The 23,807-nt window shown below is 32.9% G+C and overlaps 1 protein-coding gene across 7 annotated transcripts in view; it reads left to right on the top strand.

Moving 5' to 3' along the window:
- ADAM2 (ADAM metallopeptidase domain 2) overlaps positions 1-23,807 on the top strand; it is a 131,190-nt gene that overhangs the window by 45,632 nt on the left and 61,751 nt on the right. For 6 of the 7 annotated variants that reach the window (XM_038560010.1, XM_038560008.1, XM_038560006.1 and 3 more), the window contains 3 exons: positions 5,475-5,546; positions 5,986-6,152; positions 7,114-7,195. In XM_038560010.1, the coding sequence (XP_038415938.1) occupies positions 5,475-5,546; positions 5,986-6,152; positions 7,114-7,195 (321 nt within the window). The remainder of the gene's footprint in view (positions 1-5,474; positions 5,547-5,985; positions 6,153-7,113; positions 7,196-23,807) is intronic. The other variant, XM_038560011.1, reaches the window with a different exon arrangement.

The raw sequence follows: 23,807 nt of genomic DNA, 5'->3' as shown, positions 1-23,807 counted from the left end.
ATTCTGATGCTTTAGGATGAAATGCTCTGAATATATCTGTGAAGTTGACATAGTCCAGTATATCATTCAAAGCCCTGGTCTCCTTCTTGCTCTTTTGCTTAGATGACCTATCTATTACTTTGAGTTGGTTGTTAAATTCCCTACTATTTTTGTATTATTATCAATGAGCTTCTTTAAGTTTCTGTTATTAATTGCTTTATATAATTGGCTGCTCCCAATTATGCTAGAGGCATAAATATTTACAATTGTTAGATCTCCTTGTTGGATAGACATTGTAAGTATAATATAAGTATCCCTTTTCATCTCTTATTACAATCTTTGGTTTAAAATCTAATTTTTCTGATAAAAGGGTTGCTACCTCAGATTTGTTTTGATGCCCATCACCATGATAAATGGTTCTCCACTCCTCCATTTTCAATCTGGAGGTGTCTTTGGATCTAAAATAAGTCTCTTGTAGACAGCATTATCAGTGGGTCTTGCTTTTTACCATTCTAATACCCTATGTCATTTGATTGGAGCATTTAGGCTATTTACATTCAGGTAATTATTGAACAATATGAATTTAGTGCCATTGTATTACCTGTAAAATCATTATTTCTGTAGATTGTCTCTGTTCCTTTCTGGTTTTTGTTACCTTTGTGCTTTCTCGCCACTTAAAGGATTCCTTTTAATATTTCTTGCAGGGCTGGCTTAATGTTCATGATTTCCTTTAATTTTGTTTGTCCTTGAAACTCTTTATTTCTTCTAATCTGAATGACAGCCTTACTGGATAAAGTATTCTTGGCTGCTTATTTTTCATACTTAGCACATTGAATATGTCATGCCATCTATCCTTTCTGGCCTGCCAGGTCTCTTTGGACAGGTCTACCGTTAGCCTTATATTTTTATCCTTGTATGTTAAGGACTTCTTGTCCCAAACTTATTTCAGAATTTTCTCTTTATCTCTGAAATTTGCAAGATTCAGTTTTATATGTCGAGGTGTTGACCTATTTTTATGAACTTTGAGGGAGTTTCTCTGTGCTTCCTGGACTTGAGTGTCTATTTATTTCTCAGCTCTAATTTGTTCAAATAAACCTTTTATCCCTCTGTCTCTCTCTTCCTCTTCTGGGATTCTTATTATTCAAATATTATTTTGTGTTATGGTATCACTGATTACTCGAAGTCTTCCTTCATGATCCAGTAGTGTTTTTTCTCTTCTTTTTTTTCTCAGCTTTCTTACTTTCCATCATTGTGTCCTCCCTTCTGCCTCCTTTATCCCAGCAGTTAGAATCTCCATTTTTTATTTTTTATTGTATCTCATTAATAACATTTTCAATTTGGACTGATTAGAATTTAGTTCTTTTATTTCTGCAGTAAGGGATTCTCTACTGTCTTCGATACTTTTTTCAACCCCAGCTAGTATCTTTATAGCCATGTTTTTAATTCTTGTTCTGATGTCACTTGCATCCATATTGGTTAAACCCCTGGTAGTGTGTACTGCCTCCTGTCCTTTCCTTTGGGGTGAGTTTCTCTTTCTCCTCATTGTGTCCAGAAAAGAATAGATGAAAGAGAGAGAATAGACAAAAATAGCAACAACAACACCAGAAAGATGCAAAAAAAAAAAAAAAAAAAAAAAAAAAAAAAAAACCAAAGTGGAAGAAAAGAGAAACAAAACAAAATGAGAAAAAGTCAAACAAGAAGTAAGACAGGACAAAACAATAACCTAGATCCTAGGTGTATTGTGGTCTGTTTGTTAGAGGAAACTAGATCACAAAATAAGAAAGAAAGAAAAAATATATTTTTAAATAGATTTTTATATATTTATATACATACATATTATATACATTATATATAATACAATAATAATATTGTATTATTACAATATTACAATGAAAGAAAACCAAAAATAAATATATATATTAATAAATTAAAAAGGAATTTTAAAAAAAGAATTGATAAAATAAGAAAATATCTGGAAAAAAATGAAAGACTAAAGAATAATAAAAACACCACAAATGCTGTACTGTTTTCTCCAAGAGCTGAAATTTTGCAGTTCTATATGATCGATTGACTTGGTGTTAGCTAGTTGCTCCTGCTGGTCTTCTATGGGAAGGGCCTGTTGCACTGATTCTCAGGTATTCTTGCCGATGGAATTGTGCCCACCTTGCCAATCTGTAAGTGGCTCCAGATTGCACTATGTGGTGCTGTTTTGCTCCTTGAAAACTTTCAGCACCAATAAGGGTCATAAAAATGATGGAACTCTGATCTCTAGCCCCACAGCTAAAAGTTCATGCCCCCAACTCTTCACTGATCTCTCAAAGAAAAGTAGTCAATCACTGATTTTCATCCTGTTTCCTGATTTTCATCCTAACTCTATGTTCACCCAGCTTGCGACTAAGCCTTTTTTTTATCTCAGGCACATCACCCAGTTTCCAGTCTCCAAACTTTTGGACTCCTACAGTGTGGACCTGAGCCATTCCTACTGGGTAAAGAAGGAGTTGTCCTTGAGCTTCTGCCTTTTCCTGGGCTCCTGCCCAGAGAATGGTTGCCTGACCTTGCAGTGGTTCTCAGTTTATGTCAACACTGAGTGGAAGGCTGATGCTTAAACTTGCTACTTTCAGCTGACTTCACTACTCTGATGCTTGGGAAATCTGTTGCACTTAGGCACCCCCATTCTTTTTGTGACCTGGACAATCCAGAGACCACACTGTCCACCTGGGATTCTGCCTAATTCACCACCTGAGCACCTTTAGGCTAGGGATGTTCCCAATTGTAACAGACTTCTTAAAGTTCTAATTTTACACTCTGATGTTTCTAATACTTTCTGGTAACCTGCTTAGGAACTCCCTCTCCTCCAAGGCTTATCTTCTGATATATTGCCCCAGAGTCACATCTCCTCTGCACTTTCTACCTTGCAAAAAGTGATCACTTTTCTCTTTGTAGAACTGCAGCAATTCTTTTCCCAGATCTTCCATTAATTTTTCAGGTGTATAGAATGATTTGATAATTATCTAGCTGCATTCCAGGTTCCAGATGAAATTAGGGTCCCCTACTCCTCTGCCATCTTAACTCTTTCCCCTTTCCCAGGATCTTTTTTTTAGATGCATATGTATTTATAATTTTATGGACATGTCTTCCTCATGGACATGTCGGTTCTCAATGTTGTTTGCATGGTATGCTCTTTCAGTACTTTTACTTTCAAGTTATTTTTATCTTTGAAAATGTAGTATGTCTTCTGTAAACATTTAATTCTTCTCTTGATCAAGTCTGGCAGTGTAGGATGTTTTCTTGGATTATTTAATTTTTAATTTGTGTGTTTGTGTGTGTGTGTGTGTGTTTCTTCAAGTCAACTGAGTAGTTAATTCTTTTTGAGGACTTTCAGGTATGCATGTGGTGAAATAGATTCCTTTTTTTGCTGAGTATTCATTTTATTTCCAGTTTTGTTTTGCTTTCCACTGTATATAGTGCTTATGAATTATCCTTTATTCATGTGTACTTCCATCTTGGATATTTAACCCTGTGAGAATGGTGACCAGGAGTAGGGATGATGGCTCAAAAGATTTATGCTTTTCAATTTTAATAGATATCATTCATTGCTTCATAAAAAGATTGTAACTTTTTTTAATATATCCAAGTTAAAAATGAAAATCTAATGTTCCTTTCATACCTGCTAACCATCCATTTTATATTTCTCTTTAAGTTTTGCTAGTCATTGCACATAAAATGTAATCTAAATGTGATTTTAATTTCTCTCTCCTTAATTGATAATTAATTTAAACATCATTTAATATTTAGTGGTCACTGGTATTAGCTTTTTTCTGAATTGACAACTTATATCTTTTCTCATTTTTAAAAAGTATAGGAAGAATTGATACCTTCCTAATTAAAATTGCAAAGGTGAAAATTGTGTGGGAATGTGAGGTCATATTTGAATACATGAAAATTAAAGATTTTTGTGATTAAAAAGCAAATGAATTTAATTATCAAAGTCAATATTTTGATATTTTATTTCAGAGAATAAAACATGAATATTTTCAGTATTCATAGAATTCTTATAAGTTGATAACTAGGCAAATAAAAAATGTCTCCATTGTGTATTATTCACTCTTTTGTTATAAATTAATTGACCACAAGGCATGGATTTATATCTGAGCTTCCTGTTCTATTTCATTGGTCTATGTGTTTGTTTTTATAGCAATATCATACTGTTTTGATTACTATAGTTTTGTAATATATTTTGAAATCAGGGAGTATGATGTCTCTAGCTCTTTTCTTTTTTCAAATTTATTTTGGCTATTTAGGGTCTTTTGTGGTTCTACACAAATTTCAAGACTTTTTGTTCTATTTCTGTGAAGAATGTCATTGGAAATTTGAGAGGCATTACCTTGAATTTGTATATTCATTTGGGTAATATACACATTTTAACAATGCTAATTCTTCTGATCCATGAACGTAGTATACATTTCTATTTATACATTTTTTAAATTTCTTTTATCATTGTCTTTTGGTTTTCACTGTATATATCTTTTACCTCCTTATTTATGCTTATTTCTAGGTATTTTATTCTTTTTGTTGTAAATACAAATGGAATTGTTTTCTTAATTTTTCTGTTTGTTACTAGTATACAGAAATGCAACAGATTTTTGCATATTGATTTTTTTGCCCTGCAACTTTGCTAACTTTGAAAATTAGTTCTAAATATGTGTGTGTGTGTAACTTTAGGGTTTTCTATATATAATATTACATGATCTGCAAATAGTGACAATTTACATCTTCCTTTCCAATTTATATGACTTCTTTATTCCTTACCTAGTTCCTCTGGGTAGGATTTTGAATACTATGTTAAATAAAAATGGTGAGAGTGAGCATCCTTGTCTTGTTCCTGATCTTAGACTAAAAGCTTTCAGGTTTTCCTGGTTGAGTATACTACTAGTTATAGGCTTGTTATATATGGCTTTTATTATGTTGATGTACCTTCTTAGATATCCTCTTTGCTGAGAGTTTTCATTATGAAAGAATGTCCAAGTTTGTTAAAATGCTTTTTTCTGTATCTTCTGATGGTTCTTCATCATCTGATCTCATGATTTGTATCCTTCATTTTGTTGATGTAGTGTTTCATTTTGACTGATTTGCAGATGTTGAACCATTCTTATATTCCTGAAAAAAATCCCTACTGATCACAGTGTATTATCCTTTTAATATGCTGCTGAGTTTAGTCTTTCTATATTTTGTTGAGGATTTTTTGCATCTATGTTCATTAGGAATATTGATCTGTATTTCTCCTTTCTTGCAGTGTTTGATTTTGGTGTTAGGGTGATGGTGGCCTCATAAAATGAGTTTAGAAATTTTCCCTCCTCTTTTATTTTTGGAAGAGTTTTTAGTGTCTTTTGTATTGTAAAAATATTTTTTCTATTTTACACTAAATATATATAATTCTATAATAATGTTTAAAAACTAATAAATTGGTAATTTAAACAATTTCTTATATTTTTCAGTATAATTATATGGGTTCTGATATGATTGTTGTCACTCAAAAAATTTTCCAGTTGATTGGACTGACCAACGCTGTAAGTATTTCCTTTTTAGTTTTTTGCATTTGCTGTGTTACCTAAATAATTTCCATACGTTTTTTTATGGCACTGCCTGAATACACATGAGTATGGAATAGGCCAAATTATATAACCATTTTAAGTTTCAGTTTTCTGAGTAGGGATAATAAAAAGAAAAATAGTTATTATATATACCTAATTAAGTTATGGTAATTATAAAATTGATAAAGCATGTCACATGGGGCTTGCTGAAGTACAAGTATTTCAAAATGTTAATTATTACTTGTTTTACAAGTAGTATTTATTACTTACTAATATACTCTATAAGATCTGAACCAGACTTAGCAGTTTTGTTGTTTAATATTGTTATCAATGTAGTGTTTATTTTTATAGATAAATCCCTGGATCTATTTAAACCATGACCTTTAAACATATTTTCTTTATGTCTTCTATTTAGATTTTTACATCATTTAATGTTACAATAATTCTCTCTTCATTGGAACTTTGGATAGATGAAAATAAAATCTCAGTAACTGGAGATGCTAATGAATTATTACACAGATTTTTAAAATGGAAAAGATCTTATCTTGTTTTGCGTCCTCACGATGTAGCATTTTTACTTGTGTAAGCATATCTTGGTTTTACTAAATCTTATACAAAGGAAACACCTATATTTGACCCAATTTCTGACAACGACAGGCCTTCAGGGAAAATATGCCATTTTTGCCCTACATACAACATCATGGGAATATTATTTTTTAAAACATAGATTTTACAGAGAATTATTGATGTCAATCATTTTATTTGTACTTAAAACTCACTCTTTCAATATTGTTCTTATGCTTTCTTACCTTAGAATGTGTAATATATCATTAAATGTCCCTAACTGTGTTTGAAATATTAATAATATGTATCTAAAGAAACACACATGATGGATGTAGTAGTTAGGGTTTCTTTTAATGTTTTATTTTCATAAGATAACAAAAAACCTCCAAGGATATGTCAATACTACTGTATATTTTAATATCTCTAACATACCATATTTACATTGTGCTGCACTTTAAAAAATATAAGCCTCCTCTTCTATTTTGATATTCTAGGATTGATTTAATTTTTTTAAATTTTTAATTTTGAAAAATATTTTTAAATTAATTTTTTAAAACTTTTAAGATAAAAAATAATTTAAAAAAATTTTTAAAAAATTTTAACTTTGAAAAATATTTTTAAATTAAATTTTTTTTAATTTTTAAGATTAAAAAATAATTTAAAAATTAAAAAAATTTTATGTAACAAAAATTTAAAAAAATTTTTATGTAACAAAAATTTTAAAAAATTTTATTACATAAAGATTTGTTATTTTCTAAAACTTCAATATGAAAATAAACTTTTTATTGTTTTTAAATGTGCTTCACTGTTTTCAAAACAAGCAGACACGTTTAGTCATTTCAAGCTCTAATGTTAGGTGGAAATATTTATAAATTTATTATATAAATATGCAAACCAAAAAGTTTTATTAGGAAAATTCAATAGTAATTTGCTTAATTTTACAAAATCATATAATTATAATCCTGTTTTTAAACTTAAGTTACAGAGAAAAATCAAATTATGTTGGTGCAACCTTTCAAGGGAAGATGTGTGATAGCCATTATGGAGGAGGTGTTGCTCTGGTATAGTATGGCTTAATTGTTTGGCTGAAATGTATAAGTAGAATGCTATTTAGATTAATATACAGTTAATATTTATTATTTTATGTATATTAAAATTTACAAAATAATTCTAAGATCATTGGAAATGTTTGAACTTTAAAAAGTTCTTACTGAACTTAATAAATAAAAATTTATATCCTATTTATAGGATATAAATTTATATCCTTAATAAATAAAAATTTATATCCTTTGGGTGAATATCTACTATCCAATTGCTGGATCACTATTTTTAACTTTTTGAGGAGCTTCCATACTGTTTTCTGGAGTGGCTGCACCACTTTGCATTCCCACCGACAGTGCAAGGGTTCCCCTTTTTCCTCATCCTTGGCCACATGTGTTCTTTCCTGTGTTGTTAACTTTAGCCATTCTTACAGGTATGAGGTGATATCTCATTGTGGTTTTGATTTGTATTTCTCTGATGATCAGTGATGTTGAGCATCTTTTCATATGTTTATTGGCCATTTATATGTCTTCTTTGGAAAAATGGCTGTTCATATCTTCTGCTCATTTCTTTTTTTTTTTTTTTTTTTAAAGATTTTATTTATTTATTCATGATAGTCACACAGAGAGAGAGACAGAGAGGCAGAGACATAGGCAGAGGGAGAAGCAGGCTCCATGCAGGGAGCCCGACGTGGGATTCGATCCCGGGTCTCCAGGATCGCGCCCCGGGCCAAAGGCAGGCGCCAAACCGCTGCGCCACCCAGGGATCCCTCTTCTGCTCATTTCTTAACTGGATTATTTGTTTTTTGATTATTGAGTTTGATAAGTTCTTTATAAATTTTGGGTATTAAACTTACCAGATATGTCATTGGCAAACATCTTCACCCATTCCAAAAGTTGCTTCTTAGTTTTGTTGATTGTTTCCTTCACTGAGTAGAACTTTTATCTTGGTGAAGTCCCAGTAGTTCATTTTTGCTTTTGTTTCTCTTGCCTCTGGCTTCTTATTATATGTGTGGCCTGTGTTTTCTTCTAGGAGTTTGATGGTTTCAGGTCTCACATTTAGGCCTTTCATTTATTTTGAATTTATTTTTGTCTATGGTGAAAGAAAGTGGTCCAGTTTTGTTCTTTTTCACGTTGCTGTACAGTTTTTCCCAACACCATTTGTTGAAGAGGTTGTCTTTTTTCCATTGGATGTTTTTTCCTGCTTTACCAAAGATTAGTTGACCATATACTTATAGGTCCATTTCTGGGGTTTCTATTCTGTTCCATTGATCTCTGTATCTGTTTTTGTGCCAGTACCATACTGTCTTGATGACCACAGCTTTGTAATATAACTTGAAGTCCAGAATTGTGATACCACCAACTTTGCTTTTCTTTTTTCAAGATTGCTCTGACTATTCAGGGTCTTTTGTGGTTCCATAAAAATACTAAGATCGTTTGTTCTAGCTCTGTGAAAAATGGTGGTACTTTGATAGGGATTGCATTGAATGTGTAGATTGCTTTGGGTCGTATAGATATTTTAACAATAGGTGTTCTTCCATCCATGAGCACGGAATGTTTTTCCATTTCTTTGTGTCCTCTTCAATTTCTTTCATAAGTGTTCTATAATTTTCATAATTTAGATCATTTCCATCTTTGGTTAGGTTTATACCTAGGGGTATTATTATCTTTGGTGCAGAGATAAATGGGATCAATTCCTTGATTTATTTTTCTATTATTTCATTATTGGTGTATAGAAATGCAACAGATTTCTGCATGTTAATATTGTATCCTATGACTCTACAGAATTCATGTATTATTCTTGAAATGTTTGGTGGAGGTTTTTTTTTTTTTTTTTTTTTAGATTTTATTTATTCATGAGAGAGAGAGAGGCAGAGACACAGGCAGAGAGAGAAGCAGGCTCCATGCAGGGACCCCGATGTGGGACTTGATCCCTGGTCTCCAGGATCACGCCCTGGGCCAAAGGCGGTGCCAAACCGCTCTGCCACCCAGGCTGCCTAAGTATCATGTCATAAAGTATCATGTCATCTACAAATAGTGAAAATTTGATTTCTTCCTTGCCAATTGGGATATCTTTTATTTCTTTTTGTTGTCTGATCACTGAGGCTCAGACTTCTAGCACAAAACTAATTAACAGTGGTGAGAGTGGACATTTCTCTCTTGTTCCTGAACATAGAAGAAAAGCTCTCAGTTTTCCCCCTTGAGGATGATATTCGCTATGGGTCTTTCATATGTGTCCTTTACATTGTTGAGGTATGTTCCCTCTATCTCTACTTTGTTGAGGGTTTTTTATCAATAAATGATGCTATACTTTGTCAAATGCTTTTCCAGCATCTAATTAGAGGATGGTATGGTTCTCTTTTCTTTTATTAATGTGGTGTATCAAGTTGATTAGCAAATATTGAACCACTCTTGCAGCCTGGGATTAAATCCCACTTGATCAGGGTGAATGATTCTTTTAATGTACTGTAGAATATTAAATATGAAATATTAAATTCATAGAATGAAACTGGAATTTTTCCTTCCTTTTTGATATTTTGTAATAATTTGAGAAGAATAGGAGTTATCTCTTCTTTAAGTGTTTGGTAGAATTCACCTGTGAAGCCATTGGCCCTGGACTATTTTTGGTTGGGACACTTTTTATTACTGATTTAATTTCTTTGCTGGTAATGGGGCTGTTCATATTTTCTATTCCTTCCTGTTTCAGATTTGGTAGTTTATATGTTTCTAGGAATTTATCCATTTCTTCCAGATTGCCCAGTTTGTTGGCATATACTTTTTTTATCATATTCTCTTATAATTGCTTGTATTTCTGTGATATTGGTTGTGATCTCTCCTCTTTCATTATTTTATTTACTTGAGTCTTTTCTCTTTTCTTTTTGATAAGTCTGACTAGGGGTTTATCAATTCATTAATTCTGACAATGAACCAGCTCTTAGTTTAATTTATCTATTCTACTTTTTTGTTGTTGTTTGTTTCTACATCATTTATTTCTGCTCTAATCTTAATTATTTCCGTTCTGCTGGATTTAGGCTTTATTTGCTCTTCCTTTTCTAGCTCCTTTAGGTGTAAGTTTAGATTGTGTATTTGAGACTTTTCTTGCTTGTTGAGATAGGCCTGTATTGCTATATACTTCTGTCTTAGGCCTGCCTTTTCTGCATCCCAAAGGTATTAGACTGTTGTGTTTTCATTTTCATTTATTTCCATATATACTTTTATTTTCTGTACTTTCCTGGTTAACACATTCATTCTTATGTTCTTTAACCTCCATATATTTATGGTCTTTCCAATTTTTTTCTTGTGGTTGACTTCAAGTACTTCAAGTTTCATAACGTCATGGTCTAAAAATATGCATAGTGTGATCTCAGTCTTTTTGTACTTGTTGAGGCCTGATTTGTGATCCAGTATATGATCTATTCTGTAAACTGTTCCATGGAAACTTGAGAAGAGTGTGTATTCTGCTGTTTGAGGATGAAATGTTATATATATATAATATATATATATATATTATATATATATATATCTGTTAAGTACATCTGGTTCATTGTTTTCTTGAGGAATTTCTGCCTGGATGCTGTGAGTGGTACGTTGAAGTCCCCTACTATTATTGTATTATTACCAATGATTTTCTTTGTTTATTATTAATTGATTTATATATCTGGATGCTTCCAAGTGAGGTGCATATATATTTACAATTGTTCTGTGTTCCTTTCTAGTCTTTGTTGCTTTATTCCTTTGGTCTTTTTTCTCCCTACTCAGAGTCCCCCTTAATATTTCTTGCAGCTTCTTGTTTAGTGGTCATTTTCAGAGTGATTATTTTAAGTTAAGGACTTCTTCCCCCCTTTCTGCTTTCAAGATTCTTTCTTTGTCTGTGTTTTGTTAATTTGACTACAATATGTCTTGGTGTTAGCCAGCTTTTGTTGACTTTGGTGGGAATTTTCTGTGCATCTTGTATTGCAATGTCTGTTTCCTTCTCCAGATTAGGAAAGTTTTCAGCTACAATTTGCTAAAACTTTTTCCCTTCCTTTCTTTTTTTCAGACTCCTATGATATGAATGTTATTATGCTTTATGGATTCGCTGAGTTCTCTGAGTCTACATTTGTGATCCAATAGTTTTCTTTCCTTCTTTTTTTCAGTTCACTTTTTCCATAGTTTTATCTTTTATTCCTCTGCTTCTTCCATCCTGAGGTCATTATATCCAGTCTTTTTCACATCTCAGTTATAGCATTTTTTATTTCAACCTGACTAGTTTTAGGTCTTTCCTATGTATGGTAAGGGACTCTCTGGTGTCTTCTATGCTTTTCTCAAACCCAGCTAGTATCCTTATGATTATTGTTTTAAATTATGGATAAGGCATCTTACTTATATCTGTTTTGATTGACTGTAATCTTTTCTTGTTCTTTCTTTTGGGATGAATTCCTCTGTCGTGGCATTTTGGCTAGGTGTCTTGTCTTCAGAAGGCCTGTTATATCTCTTGCTCCTGGGAGTAATAGCTTTATTAAGAAGAGGTCATATACTGTCCAGGTCCTGGCACTTCAGGATATGTCTCTGGTGTGTTTTATGTGCACTTTGCTGCTGTTTTTTTGCTGCTGGCTCCCTCAAGTCAGCCCTCTGGAGAGTTTCTTCTTGCCTGCAGTGGGGAGCATTGGACTTTGTTTAGAGTGTGGTGAATTTTAACTAGTGTTCTCTGGTTTGCTTGTTAAAAGAGACCTGATACTATTTCTACTGTCACTGAGCTTTGTAGAATTTTATGGTCAGTAGAAGTGGTACATGCAGTTTGTGCTAATCTTTTGATGTAGGGATCCACTGATCTCATTCTCTGGGACAATTGCTCTAGAAAGGCAGCAATGGCAAGAGTGTAGGAAGGTGGGATTTGGTGTAAGCAGTTTAGGCTGCCGCTGTTGGCGCTGTGCTTACTGAAGTTAGTTTACATTGAGGGGAAGGGAAGAAAAATGTAGCCAGCCCCTTCCCTCATCCTAGAGAAGGGAGTTCTTGCCTGCCACTGTCTAGGAAGCCCTCCCTAAAGAGCAAATAATCACCTATCACGTGTCTCAGGCATCCCTCAGATCTTTTCCTTTACTGTGTGACTGACTTCATTCTTGTGGCACCATGCACCTGTGTTCTATCCCAGGCAGGCTGGTTGAGTTTTAGAACTCCAAACTTTAGGGAACAGTCATCACATGGACCCATTGGTCCTCTGGTGAAGGGTCTTGCCATGCTGATGTTGATGTAAGTTTTTCCCAGAAAAGCTGACACAGCAAAGTACAGGGAGTGGGTTTTGGAATAAAGTGCAGCAAATAACCAGTGTCCAGATGAGCTACCCTCAGCAGGTGTTTCTGACCTAAAGGTAGGGAAGAATAACGGCACCCACCAGCTCTCTTGTCCCTGAAAAGATAATGCCATCTATCCAAGATGTGGTCTATGGAGGGGAACTTCTCTCAGGGTATACCAGGGGATTCTCAATTCCTGCTACTGGGCTATTTGTCCTCCTCCATTGGAGTAATGCAATACCCACCAGGCTCCACCCTGATCACACTCTAGGCCTCTGAAATTCCAATCTTTGGCCCCATTGGTTGTAAAAAAACAACCAGGGGCTCATGAAAATCAGCCCCTCTCATTTTATCAGTCAATGTCTTTGGATAAATGTTTTCCTTGTGTGATCTCTTGTGCACTTCTCTTTCTCTCTTTTGCCTCCCTCCCTGACCTGGACTCCCTCATTGGGATCCTTTTCTCCCCCAAATCATGCCTCCCTACACCCCACCTTCCATGATGTGGCCTCTTCTATCTCTCTCTCTAGTTGTACAATTTGTTCTACTAGTCTTCAGAACAATTTCTTGATATTCAGAATGACTTGATAGTTATCTACCTGTGTTTGAGGGACCAGGCAAGCCTAGGGTCCTCCTACTACCCTATCTTAGCTCCTCTCTGTCCTCTTATGTTTAAACACCACCTCCCTACCTAATTTCTCAGAGCTGTGGAATAAAATCTAAGATCTATATCCCTCAGTTGCTTCTTTTTCCTAAAAGTTTGTAGATGAAACTACAACCCAGGTGACTTTTGGATTAGTAGAAACATGTAAGAATAGTTAGCAGAAGATATTTGATGTCTTGCAACTCTTTTTCCTTGGACTCATCCACTTACTTGTTAGTCACTAATTTACTCATTCATGAGGACTGACACAAGCAGTTCTTGGCCTCAAGGTTTTTATACCATTATGTATTACTGGACATATTATCTGTTGACCTCAGTTCATGGACTATGTAGATCCTGAGTATTATACGTCTTTGGAAGAAAACACAGTACACAATATATACCACTTGAAGCAGAACTATTTATAGTTATAGAATGAAGTGTGTAAGATATTATAGGAGTGGACTACTTTGAAGCATTAGGTACAAAAAATATAATTATAAGAACTGCACAAAATATTGGATAAAATCAGAATTAGAACCTCTCCCAGGAGACATCAGAAAAGGTATAGGAACAGTAAATGAAAAGTTAAGGGAAATATATTATTGAAGTAAAAGTGCCAATAGCTAGATATTAAGAGTAATGGAGATTGGGGCCCCTGGGTGACTTGGTTGGTTAAGGGTCTGACTCTTGATTTCAGCTCGTGTCATAATCTCAGTGTCATAAGACTGCGCCCTATGGGGCTCCATGCTGAGATTCTCTTCCTCTGTCTGCCCGTCTCCCAACTCGAGTGTGTGCTCTCTTTCTCTCTCAAATAAGTATGTTAAATATTTTAAGAAAAAGGTAATGGAGATAAATAATTAAAAGTCATAAGAAGACTTTTGAAAGAGAAATGAAAATAAATTTCACTAAATCATAGCCACTATCAGATCAACAAAATCCTTGTCAAGCAATCCCTTCTGCAGTCTCCCATATCCCTTATACTCAATCATCTTGTAGGAGAAAAGAAAAGTTGGTCGTTGGATGAAAAGGTCATATAAAACATCAAAACAGAATAGATAAAAAATCACACCAAAAATGAAATGAAATATCAAATACAATGAAGAAAATTGCTTTATTTCCAGAAAAATGAAGATCATAATAACAAGGAAGTTCTATAGTGGAGAAATCATAATGAATAATGAATAAAAAAAGTAATATAAAAGTACTTGAAAGGCACAATTAATACCTAAAAGAAGTCATTCAAATATAAGACACAATAAAAATATTCCCAGATATACTAACATTCAGAATATATTTGTAGAAATTACTTATAACATGAAAAGCTATAAAGGAAAATAGCTGGAACTGTGCTGCAGTGGAGAATGATAGGTATTATGTCAATATTAAACCAGAACATATTCTATGATGGTGTGGTTAAGGAGTAATAGAATTGACATAAAAGAATGTTATAGAACTTGTCTTCTTAAGAGAAAGTTATAGATAATAGTAAAATTTAGAAGTATGAGGGGGATTCCTGGGTGGCTCAGCAGTTTAGTGCCTGCCTTTGGCCCAGGGTGTGATCCTGGAGTCCCGGGATTGAGTCCCACATCAAGCTCCCTGCATGGAGCCTGCTTCTCCTTCTGCCTGTGCCTCTGCCTCTCTCTCTCTCTCTGTGTCTCTCATGAATGAATAAATAAAATCTTTTAAAAAAAAATAAATAAAATAATAAATTATAAAAAAAAAGAAGTACGGGCATATGAGATGAACTTTGATCTTAAGAATGGATAGTAAGAACAAAACTATATCATGTAATAATCTAATGAAATAAATGAAAATTATAGCTAAGGAAGAAGAAAGATAATAATATAAAATAAAGTGAATTGAAAATATCAAATAAAATGGTTTAATATATTTTAATATAACAGTAATTATGTGAATGTAAATGAATTAAGCTCACCAACTAAGTGATAAAATCTCTGATGAATTTAAAGTTTTTTTCAAGTTCAAATGTTTAGTTCTTTACAAGAGATACATTACTAGGACTAAGTGAAAGTGAACATAAAAAGTTAAAATATATTCTATTTAAATAAGAAACAAGCAAGTATGAGCAAATAGAATTGATAGTAAAATATATTGGGATGCCTGGGTGGCTCAGTGGTTGAGCATCTGCCTTTGGCTCAGGGTGTGATCCTGGAGTCCCGGGATTGAGTCCCACATCAGGCTCCCTGCATGGAGTCTGTGTCTCCCTCTGCCTATGTCTCTGCCTCTCTGTGCGTGTCTCTCAATAATAAATAAATAAAATCCTTTAAAAAAAAAAAGAACCTTCAGGGACACCTGGGTGGCTCAGCAGTTTAGTGTCTGCCTTCAGCTCAGGGCGTGATCCCAGAATCTGGTATCGAGTCCCACATTGGGCTCCCTGCGAGGAGCCCGCTCCTCTCTCTGCCTCTCTCTCTGTCTGTGTGGCTCTTATGAATAAATAAATAAAGTCTTTATATTTAAAAAAAAAAAGAACCGGGATCCCTGGGTGGCGCAGCGGTTTGGCGCCTGCCTTTGGCCCAGGGCGCTATCCTGGAGACCCAGGATCGAATCCCACGTCGGGCTCCCGGTGCATGGAGCCTGCTTCTCCCTCTGCCTATGTCTCTGCCTCTCTCTCTCTCACTGTGTGCCTATCATAAATAAAAAATAAAAAAAAAGAACCTTCAGAGAAGCCAATAACGCACCAGTTCTTAAAAAAAAAAAAAAAAAAAAAAAATATATATATATATATATATATATATATATATATATCATAGCAAATAGGCATAAACTTCACAGTAGCTTTCCATGTAGATGTTTTGCATATATTTGGTTTGATTTTGACAATATTATATTTTAAATATAATGTGTTTCTGTTATGTTGAAAAACAAATATTATACACTGACCTGTATATTTCTATGTTTACCTAAAGTAGTATTAGATTTAAACTTTTTCGTGTCCAATTTTGTCATATGTGAATAAGAACAATTTCATTCTTTTTTCCTTTCTAATACTTATATCTTTTCTTTCTTCTCCTATCGAATTGGCTAGAACCTCAAAAATCCCAGATTTAATAATCCTAGATTATTATAGACACTTTGTAACATAATATGGAGGCTCAGTTTCATTTCTAATTTTCTTAGCTTTTTAAAAGGTATTTTATTTTTTAATCCTATATCTGTTTCTTATAAAAAAATTATTAAATTGTTGTCTTTCTCATATGAAATTAAATTGTCCTTTGCAATATTATAGTGATAATAATGCAGTCCTAATCAAAATCTCAGCAGGCTTTTTTTTTTTTTTTTTGGAAAAAATTGACAAGCTGATAACAAAAAATTTATATACAAATATTAAGAAAATAGATAAAACAAGTTTGAAAATTGAGGAAAAGTGGAAGATAAAAACTTCCAAAAAACACAGTAATTAAGATATTGCAGTGTAATTAAACCGATCAATGTAACAATATAGAAATCTAAAAATAGACCCACACATATATAATCAAATGATTTTTGGACAAGTTGTCAAGGCAATTCCAGCTATACAATAAACAAAAATAATTAATAAAATTAAAATCTCATGTTCATAAGAAACTTTAAATCAAAAGCATTGTTGATGCTAAAATAATTGATACTAAAACTTTAGGAGTGAAGGAGTAAAGGAAGAATAGTCCAGGAAATTAGTATCTGATGAACTTTGCAGATAATAAAGCTGAAAACTATGAGCTAATTATCTAATATAAAATATGTGAAAAGATGGAAACAAGATAACATTTAAGACATATAAATGGCAAGAAATAATGAAGATAAAAGCAGAAATCAATGCAAGGCATTATAGGTAGAATAGAAATATTTGAAAGGAATATTGTCTCAAAAAAAAACTAAAAACAAGCATACTTTTGTCAAAACTAATTTTTATAAAATAGACATATTAATAAAATTATAAAAATAAAGGGGAAATACTGCAGATGTAGATAACATTAGGAAGATAGTAGGTATTATAACAAATTTGCAAATGTAGAAAAATACATTTTTAATAGGAATCTATCACTTCCTAAAACTTACACAAGAAGAACTAGAAATTCAGAATAACCAAATTATTAAAGGAATCAATTATTTTAAAAATCTCATAAGGAAAATAAAACAATGTTTTTAGGCATTCTACACAATTTTGAGGGAACTGATTATTTCAATCTTAGGTATTTATGGAGAATAGAAAAATAAAAATACAAATTTGGAAGCCAGAATTACCATAATAATATTAATACCCAAAGAGGATGTTACACAAGATGAAATTAGAGCTCATTTATCCACAAACATGAAGAGAAGTAGAAACATAAATCAAAAATACTAACCAACTGAACCTAACAATTTATAAGATAATTGACCATGACCAAGGTGATTTTATCCAAAGAATGTAGGATCATTTCTACTTGGAAAATCTGTTGACATCATTTAACTGAAAGTAATGTCATAATATTTAGTTAATGGCATTTGCTAATAAGAACATACATTAGGGTGATATAATCGGTGGGATGAAGAGGGGACTATTTAAGCTAGGGTGATCAGAGAAAAACCTTAAGGAGAAAATATTTAAGAGGGAAGGATGAAGGATGAAACAGAGGCAGTTATGGCAAGGTCTAAGAAGTCAGAGACTACAAGAAAGATCATTAAATTCAAAGGCTTTCAGATGGACATGAATGTCATGAACAAGATGGCTGAAAAAATATTAAGATTGTTGAAGTCAACAAGAGTCTAATTATATGGGGCCTTATAGATCTTGGTAAATAGTTTTGAATTTTATTCAACTTGCAATAAAAAGGCACTGGAGGTTTTTAAGCCAATGTGAAATATTCTTCTAGTAGCCTTATGGAAAAATAATTGTTGAGTGGTAAGTTTCTAAAACAAGGAGACCAGATAGGAGATAATTGCAGATGAATGATATAAGCTAGTGTTTTATTCTTGGATTTGTGAGTAGATTTTGTTCAGTAAATACTATGAAAATAGAACATAAAGGGCTTACCACCTTATTGGAATACATAATCTGTAGGATAGAAAAATAAATGATTATGCCTCAGATTTGTCTTTAAAAAAACTAGACAGAGGAACAGGGCCAGAGGCATAAGGGAAGTGGAAGGGTAAAAGAGGAGTTTAATTTTGAACCTGAATTTGAAATGTTAGAATGATGCTTGTGATGATTAATTTTGCATGTTGACTTGGAGAGTTTAATATTTAATATTTAAATTGGTGAAATTTAAGTAAAACACATTATCTCCCTTAATGTGGGTGGGCCTAATCCAATCATTTGAAGGCTGAAATAGAACAAAAGGATCATCCGGCACAAGCAAGAGAGAATTCGTCAGCAGATTGCCTTCAGATTTCATCTGTACCATCATCTTCCTTGGGTGTTCAGCCTGCTGGCCTTCAAACTGGAATAGCATTATTAGTTGTCCTGGGTCTCCAGGCTGCTGGCCCACTCTCCCAGTTTTGTACTTGTCAGCCTCCATAATCACATGAGCCAATTCCTTATAATACATGTCTTTCTCTCCGACTCTCTCTCACTGTGCTATTGGTTCTATTTCTCTAGCAAGCCCAGATTAATACAATGGTTTATACATAAATTTTAAAAAATATAGACTTAAATATTAAGAGAGGGTTACAGGATAGAGATGATTATGATAGATGGATGGTAAATAGATAGACGATAGCTTTGTGGGATTGATTTCCTCAATTCACACCTCTCTATCATCCAGTATGTTTCACTTATTTGTGGTTGCCTTTTTTAGTCTTTTGTCCAGAATCTTTCCATTTCTGTGATTGTATCACCTCCGGAGGCCAAGCAGTAGAGAACAGAGTATGACAAAACAAGGATACCTTATTTCGTCCCAAATTCTTGAACCCAAAGCTCCACTAAAAGAAGGGAAAAGTGCTCTTCCTTCAGATTCAGAATTTTGGCTCTGTAATTTCCCCCATTTTGTCCACTTCAGTGCTGCTACAGTCCCTGAAGAATCATCTGATAGATGGGACATGAAAGAACAGAAGGAAAAGGAAAAAAAGAAATACACAGGACATCCCCACTTTCCCTGAGATTCAAGTTTCCTTTCCCACTTTTCAGTTTAGAATTCTAGATTTTTCTCCTGGTTCTCCATTTGCAATATAGTGCTCACTTCCAAATTCACACTACATGGCTTTTAGGCCAGAAGAGACCAATTCACTGGTACTTTGGGTTAGGGTATTCTTCCCCCTTTGAATGCTGATACTTTCAGACTTGTTGAAGAGCTGTCTCTTCATTCTGTCCAGGTTTTATAGATGGGTTCAATGGGAGAGATAAACTGGTGTTTGTTTGCTCCATTTTTCTGAAAATGGAATCTATACATTGAAAATTTATACAATGTAAATACTAAACAAAATCAATTTTTCTTGAGATGTTAATAGCAAATAAAATAGATGTTTTAATTAGGTTGTGCTGCCATAACCAAATAACATAGAGTGGGTAGATTAAACAGCACAAGTTTATTTTCTTATAGCTGGAAGTCTGAGATAAGGGTGCCAGCATGGTCAGGTTCTGGTGACAGCTCTCTCTCTTTCTTGCTTACAGGCATCCATCTTCTCTTGTGTTTTTATATAGTGGGGAGAAGTGGGGAAGGAGAGAGAAAAAGAAGAGAAAGAGATCTTCTTTTTAAGCCCACAGTTTTATGAGATGCCTGTATTTAACCTTAATTACTTCCTAAATACCCCGTCTCCAAATACAGTCACATTAGTCACACTGGGGGCTAGGGCTTCAGCCTAAGATTTTGCAGAGGACACAATTCAATCCATAGCGGTAGACTTTAAGGAAAGATGTGTTACAAGAAATAGGAATATTGGGATGCCTGGGTGGCTCAGCAGTTGAGCCTCTGCCTTTGGCTCAGGGCATCCTGAGTCAAGTCCCACATTGGACTCCCTGCATGGAGCCTGCTTCTCCCTCTGCTTATGTCTTTGCCTCTCTGCCTCTCTCTCTCTCTGTGTGTGTTTCTCATTAATGAATAATTAAATCTAAAAAAGAAACTTAAAAAAAACAAGAAATGGGAATACTAAATGATAAAGGAATTGAAAAGACATAGCAATCATTATGTTTCATGTACCTAGTTACACTGCTTCAAAATACATAAAGCAAATGTGAAAGAATAAAAGAAGAAAAGACATCCATGATAATATTTGAGAATGAGAAAAAAATCTAACTCAGAAATGCCCTATTTTCCATTTTGTTGAAACATATTTAAAAGCTTTATACCAAAGAGCAGCAGAATAATATTTTATTTTTAACTGCATTAAACATAACAATTTATTCATATTTAATGTATACACTTTAATTTTATTATATGCATAAATCCATAATATCATCACTCCAAACAAGGGAATAAACATATCTATCAGATATGTTTATCTATAAGATTTCTTCTCTTCCCTTGCTTTTTTCTTAATTTACCAAAATAAATAAAACAGTGATAAATAAACAGCATCAATGAGAGAAATCTTACCGAGAAAATTTTCTGACCACCATGGATTAAAATTAGAACTAAATAATAGAAGCATCACATAAAACTTCTAAGGGTTTGCAAATAAAACATGAGAAATTAGAACTCATTTTAAGTTAAATGATACCAAAAATACAGCATACTTAAACTCCTGGGATGCCAGAAAAAATAAAAAAAAAAGAACAGAGAACATTGTAGCTTTAGTTATAAAAATTAAAATAAAGGTAGCTTAAATATAGACAATCTAAATCCAATTTCAAAACCATGTAGTTGTAAGTTAAACTGAAAGACTGTATAGAAAGGAGGAAGTAATAAAAATAATATTGATTATCAGTGAAAAATACAAAACATGTATATCATGGAGATCATCAAGTACAAAAGCAATTTGTTCAAGAAGATAAATAAAATTGATAAATTCCAAGCAAAATTAGTAGGCTATCTCATAAAGAGCAAATGAATTATCAAAACATCATTGACAAAAAAGGGACACCATCAACACAGATCTCAGACATATCAAAAATAAAACAAGGCATGTTCTTAAGTAACAGATGGCAATAAATCTGGATGAAATTAACAAATTTCCTGAATAATAAAAATCTATCAAGTCAATAGGAAAGAAAATCTGAATCAACATTGAACTATTGAGTAATTGAATCTTATAAAACTAAAAAATGAAAATACACAGAAACTTGAGGTTGATATGGCCTCCTTCAGGAAATCCTGAAAAGTTCTAGTACCAATGTATAACACATTCTTTTAGAGAAAATTAAAAGAGGGGCCTGTTTCTTCACTTGTGTTATGAACTGAGATTTAGGTCAACTATGTCTGCAATCTGTCAGATTAACACATGGCCCAAGTTGGAATTATTCTAGGAATGCAAGGTTAATTTTATATTTGAAAATCAATCATGATCTATCATACCAAAATAAATAATAGGTGCAGAAAAAAACATTTAGTAAAGTTAGAACTCATTTATGATATCATCATTCGTGTCAGATGTAGTGTTCAATATGTTGGTTAATTGAATTTAAATAAAAAATTTTAAAAAGAACCCATTTATGACAAAAAAAGAGAGAAAACTGTTAACAAACTAGATATAAAAAAGAACACCTTCAAAGAATTTTTGCTAATCATTTATATTTTCTAATACAAACTTATTTTTGCCTTTCAATTACAGATCTATATAAATCACATTCAAATAACTTGTTTGCTGTGAGTTAGGGGTCAGGATTATTTATTCACAGTAGGCAAGCAATCATTTCATGACACTTAGTAAACAGGTTATTTTTCTTTCACAGAATTACAGTGGTGCCTTTATTATATAAATCAAATCATCATATATATATTCTTTTTATGTATTCTTTTGTATCATTGGTCTTTTTGTCCTTCCTGCTAACATCACATTGTCTTGATAACTATAGTTTTATAGTAAATCATCCATAATGGTAGTATAAGCCCTACTACTTCAGACTAATTTAGGTATTTCTGTTTTAAAATCAGCTTGTCAATTCCAACAAAAAAAGCTTGGAATTTGATTGGTTTTTGAACTGAATCCTTCGGTCAATTTGAGGGAGATTGACATTTTAACAATACTGAGTCCTCTTATCCATGAAATGGATATACATGTGATATATTCATATAATGTAAGCAATAAAAGAACTATTGGTGCACTCAATATTGATGAATCTCAAAAACTGTAAGTTGAGAAAAAGAAGACAGAAACAAAGGCTATTTATTTCTTGGTGCCATTTTTATGAAGCTAAAGCATAGCTAAAGATATGCCATATTGTTAAAAATCAGAACAGAAACATTTCGTGGAGAGATCATGCCTGGAAACTTGCTGAAGAAAGCTTTCTGAGTAATAAAAACATTCTATATCTTCTACAGTGTACTACGTATGCAGGTATGTGACATATAAATACAATTCAAATATGTATGTATATGTGTATGTACATATAATATGTATAAATTGTATGTGAATGTGTATATATGTTAAATAAGTATTCTATATATATGTGTACATGTACATAAAACTGCATCAAGGCATAAGATTTGTGTGAAACCATTACACAAAATTTTATCAATTTTGAAAAGGCAATAACCAGAAGTGGCTAAAAATATTTTAATTTCAACTATTAAAAATAAAAAAGTTATCAGATTGTTTTCTCTTTTATGTTTCAAAACCATATATAATGCCAGAAATTTTAACCTTGAAGAGTACAAAAATGCAGAATATAGTGCCAAAGGAAAATTAATGTATCAGTGTTAATGTAAATCAGCAAAATGTTCTTCAAGTAAACTATGAATTTTAAGTGATTCACTATTTCGAATTAAACAAAATTTTACCAGCCTTATATAATAAACTTGAAATCATATGTACCTAACTAAATACCTACAAAAAACACAAAGAAAACACTGAAAGAGCTACTAGCCCAAATAAATCATACTTGGATAATTAATTTTTCAGACCAAATTTAGAAGACTTGAACAATATTGGCAAGCTTTGTCTGAAAGGCATATATAGAATCTGACCTTAAATTAGAGACTAAAAGATTTTATAAGCATAAGTGGCAGGCATACTATGGTAAGTAATCACATGTTGCTCAATCAATACTCATCTGCATATTTTTTTTCATTCTAGTGATTGACACATAAGAAGCCTTAATAAATGTCAGTTACTGTTGTTATTTTACAACTATTGTCCTAAGCAAGTATTATTTGCAAAAAGAAACTTGTCTGCTTAGTTGCAATATTTTTCCTAAAATATTTTTTAAAAATCCAATGTTTAATTTTACTTTTTACTTTTTCTATTATTTTATTTTCAAAATGGAAGTAATCATAAACATATTCTGTAGGAGATTCTAATACTCTAGTCCTTACCTTTTACAAGTTTTTCATATTGGTCTGTTATGTACTAAATCGAGCCCCCTAAAATTCATATATTGAAGCCCTAAGCCCCATGTGACTGTATTTGGAGATTTAACCTTTATGGAAATATATATTTTTTTAAGATTTTATTTATTTATTCATGAGAGACACAGAGAGAGAAAGAGAGAGAGAGAAAGAGAGAGAGAGAGGCAGAGACACAGGCAGAGGGAGAAGCCTGAGGTGGGACTCGATTCTGGGTCTCCAGGATTAGGCCCTGGGCTGAAGGCGGCGCTAATGAGCCATCTGGGCTGCCCTTTATGCAGATAATTAAGATTAAAGGAGAT

The sequence above is a fragment of the Canis lupus genome, chromosome 16 (assembly GCF_011100685.1).
Source record: "Canis lupus familiaris isolate Mischka breed German Shepherd chromosome 16, alternate assembly UU_Cfam_GSD_1.0, whole genome shotgun sequence".
Lineage (NCBI taxonomy): Eukaryota > Metazoa > Chordata > Mammalia > Carnivora > Canidae > Canis > Canis lupus.
The sequence above is the reverse complement of the archived record's forward strand: the minus strand, read 5'-3'. Positions and strand labels throughout refer to the sequence as shown.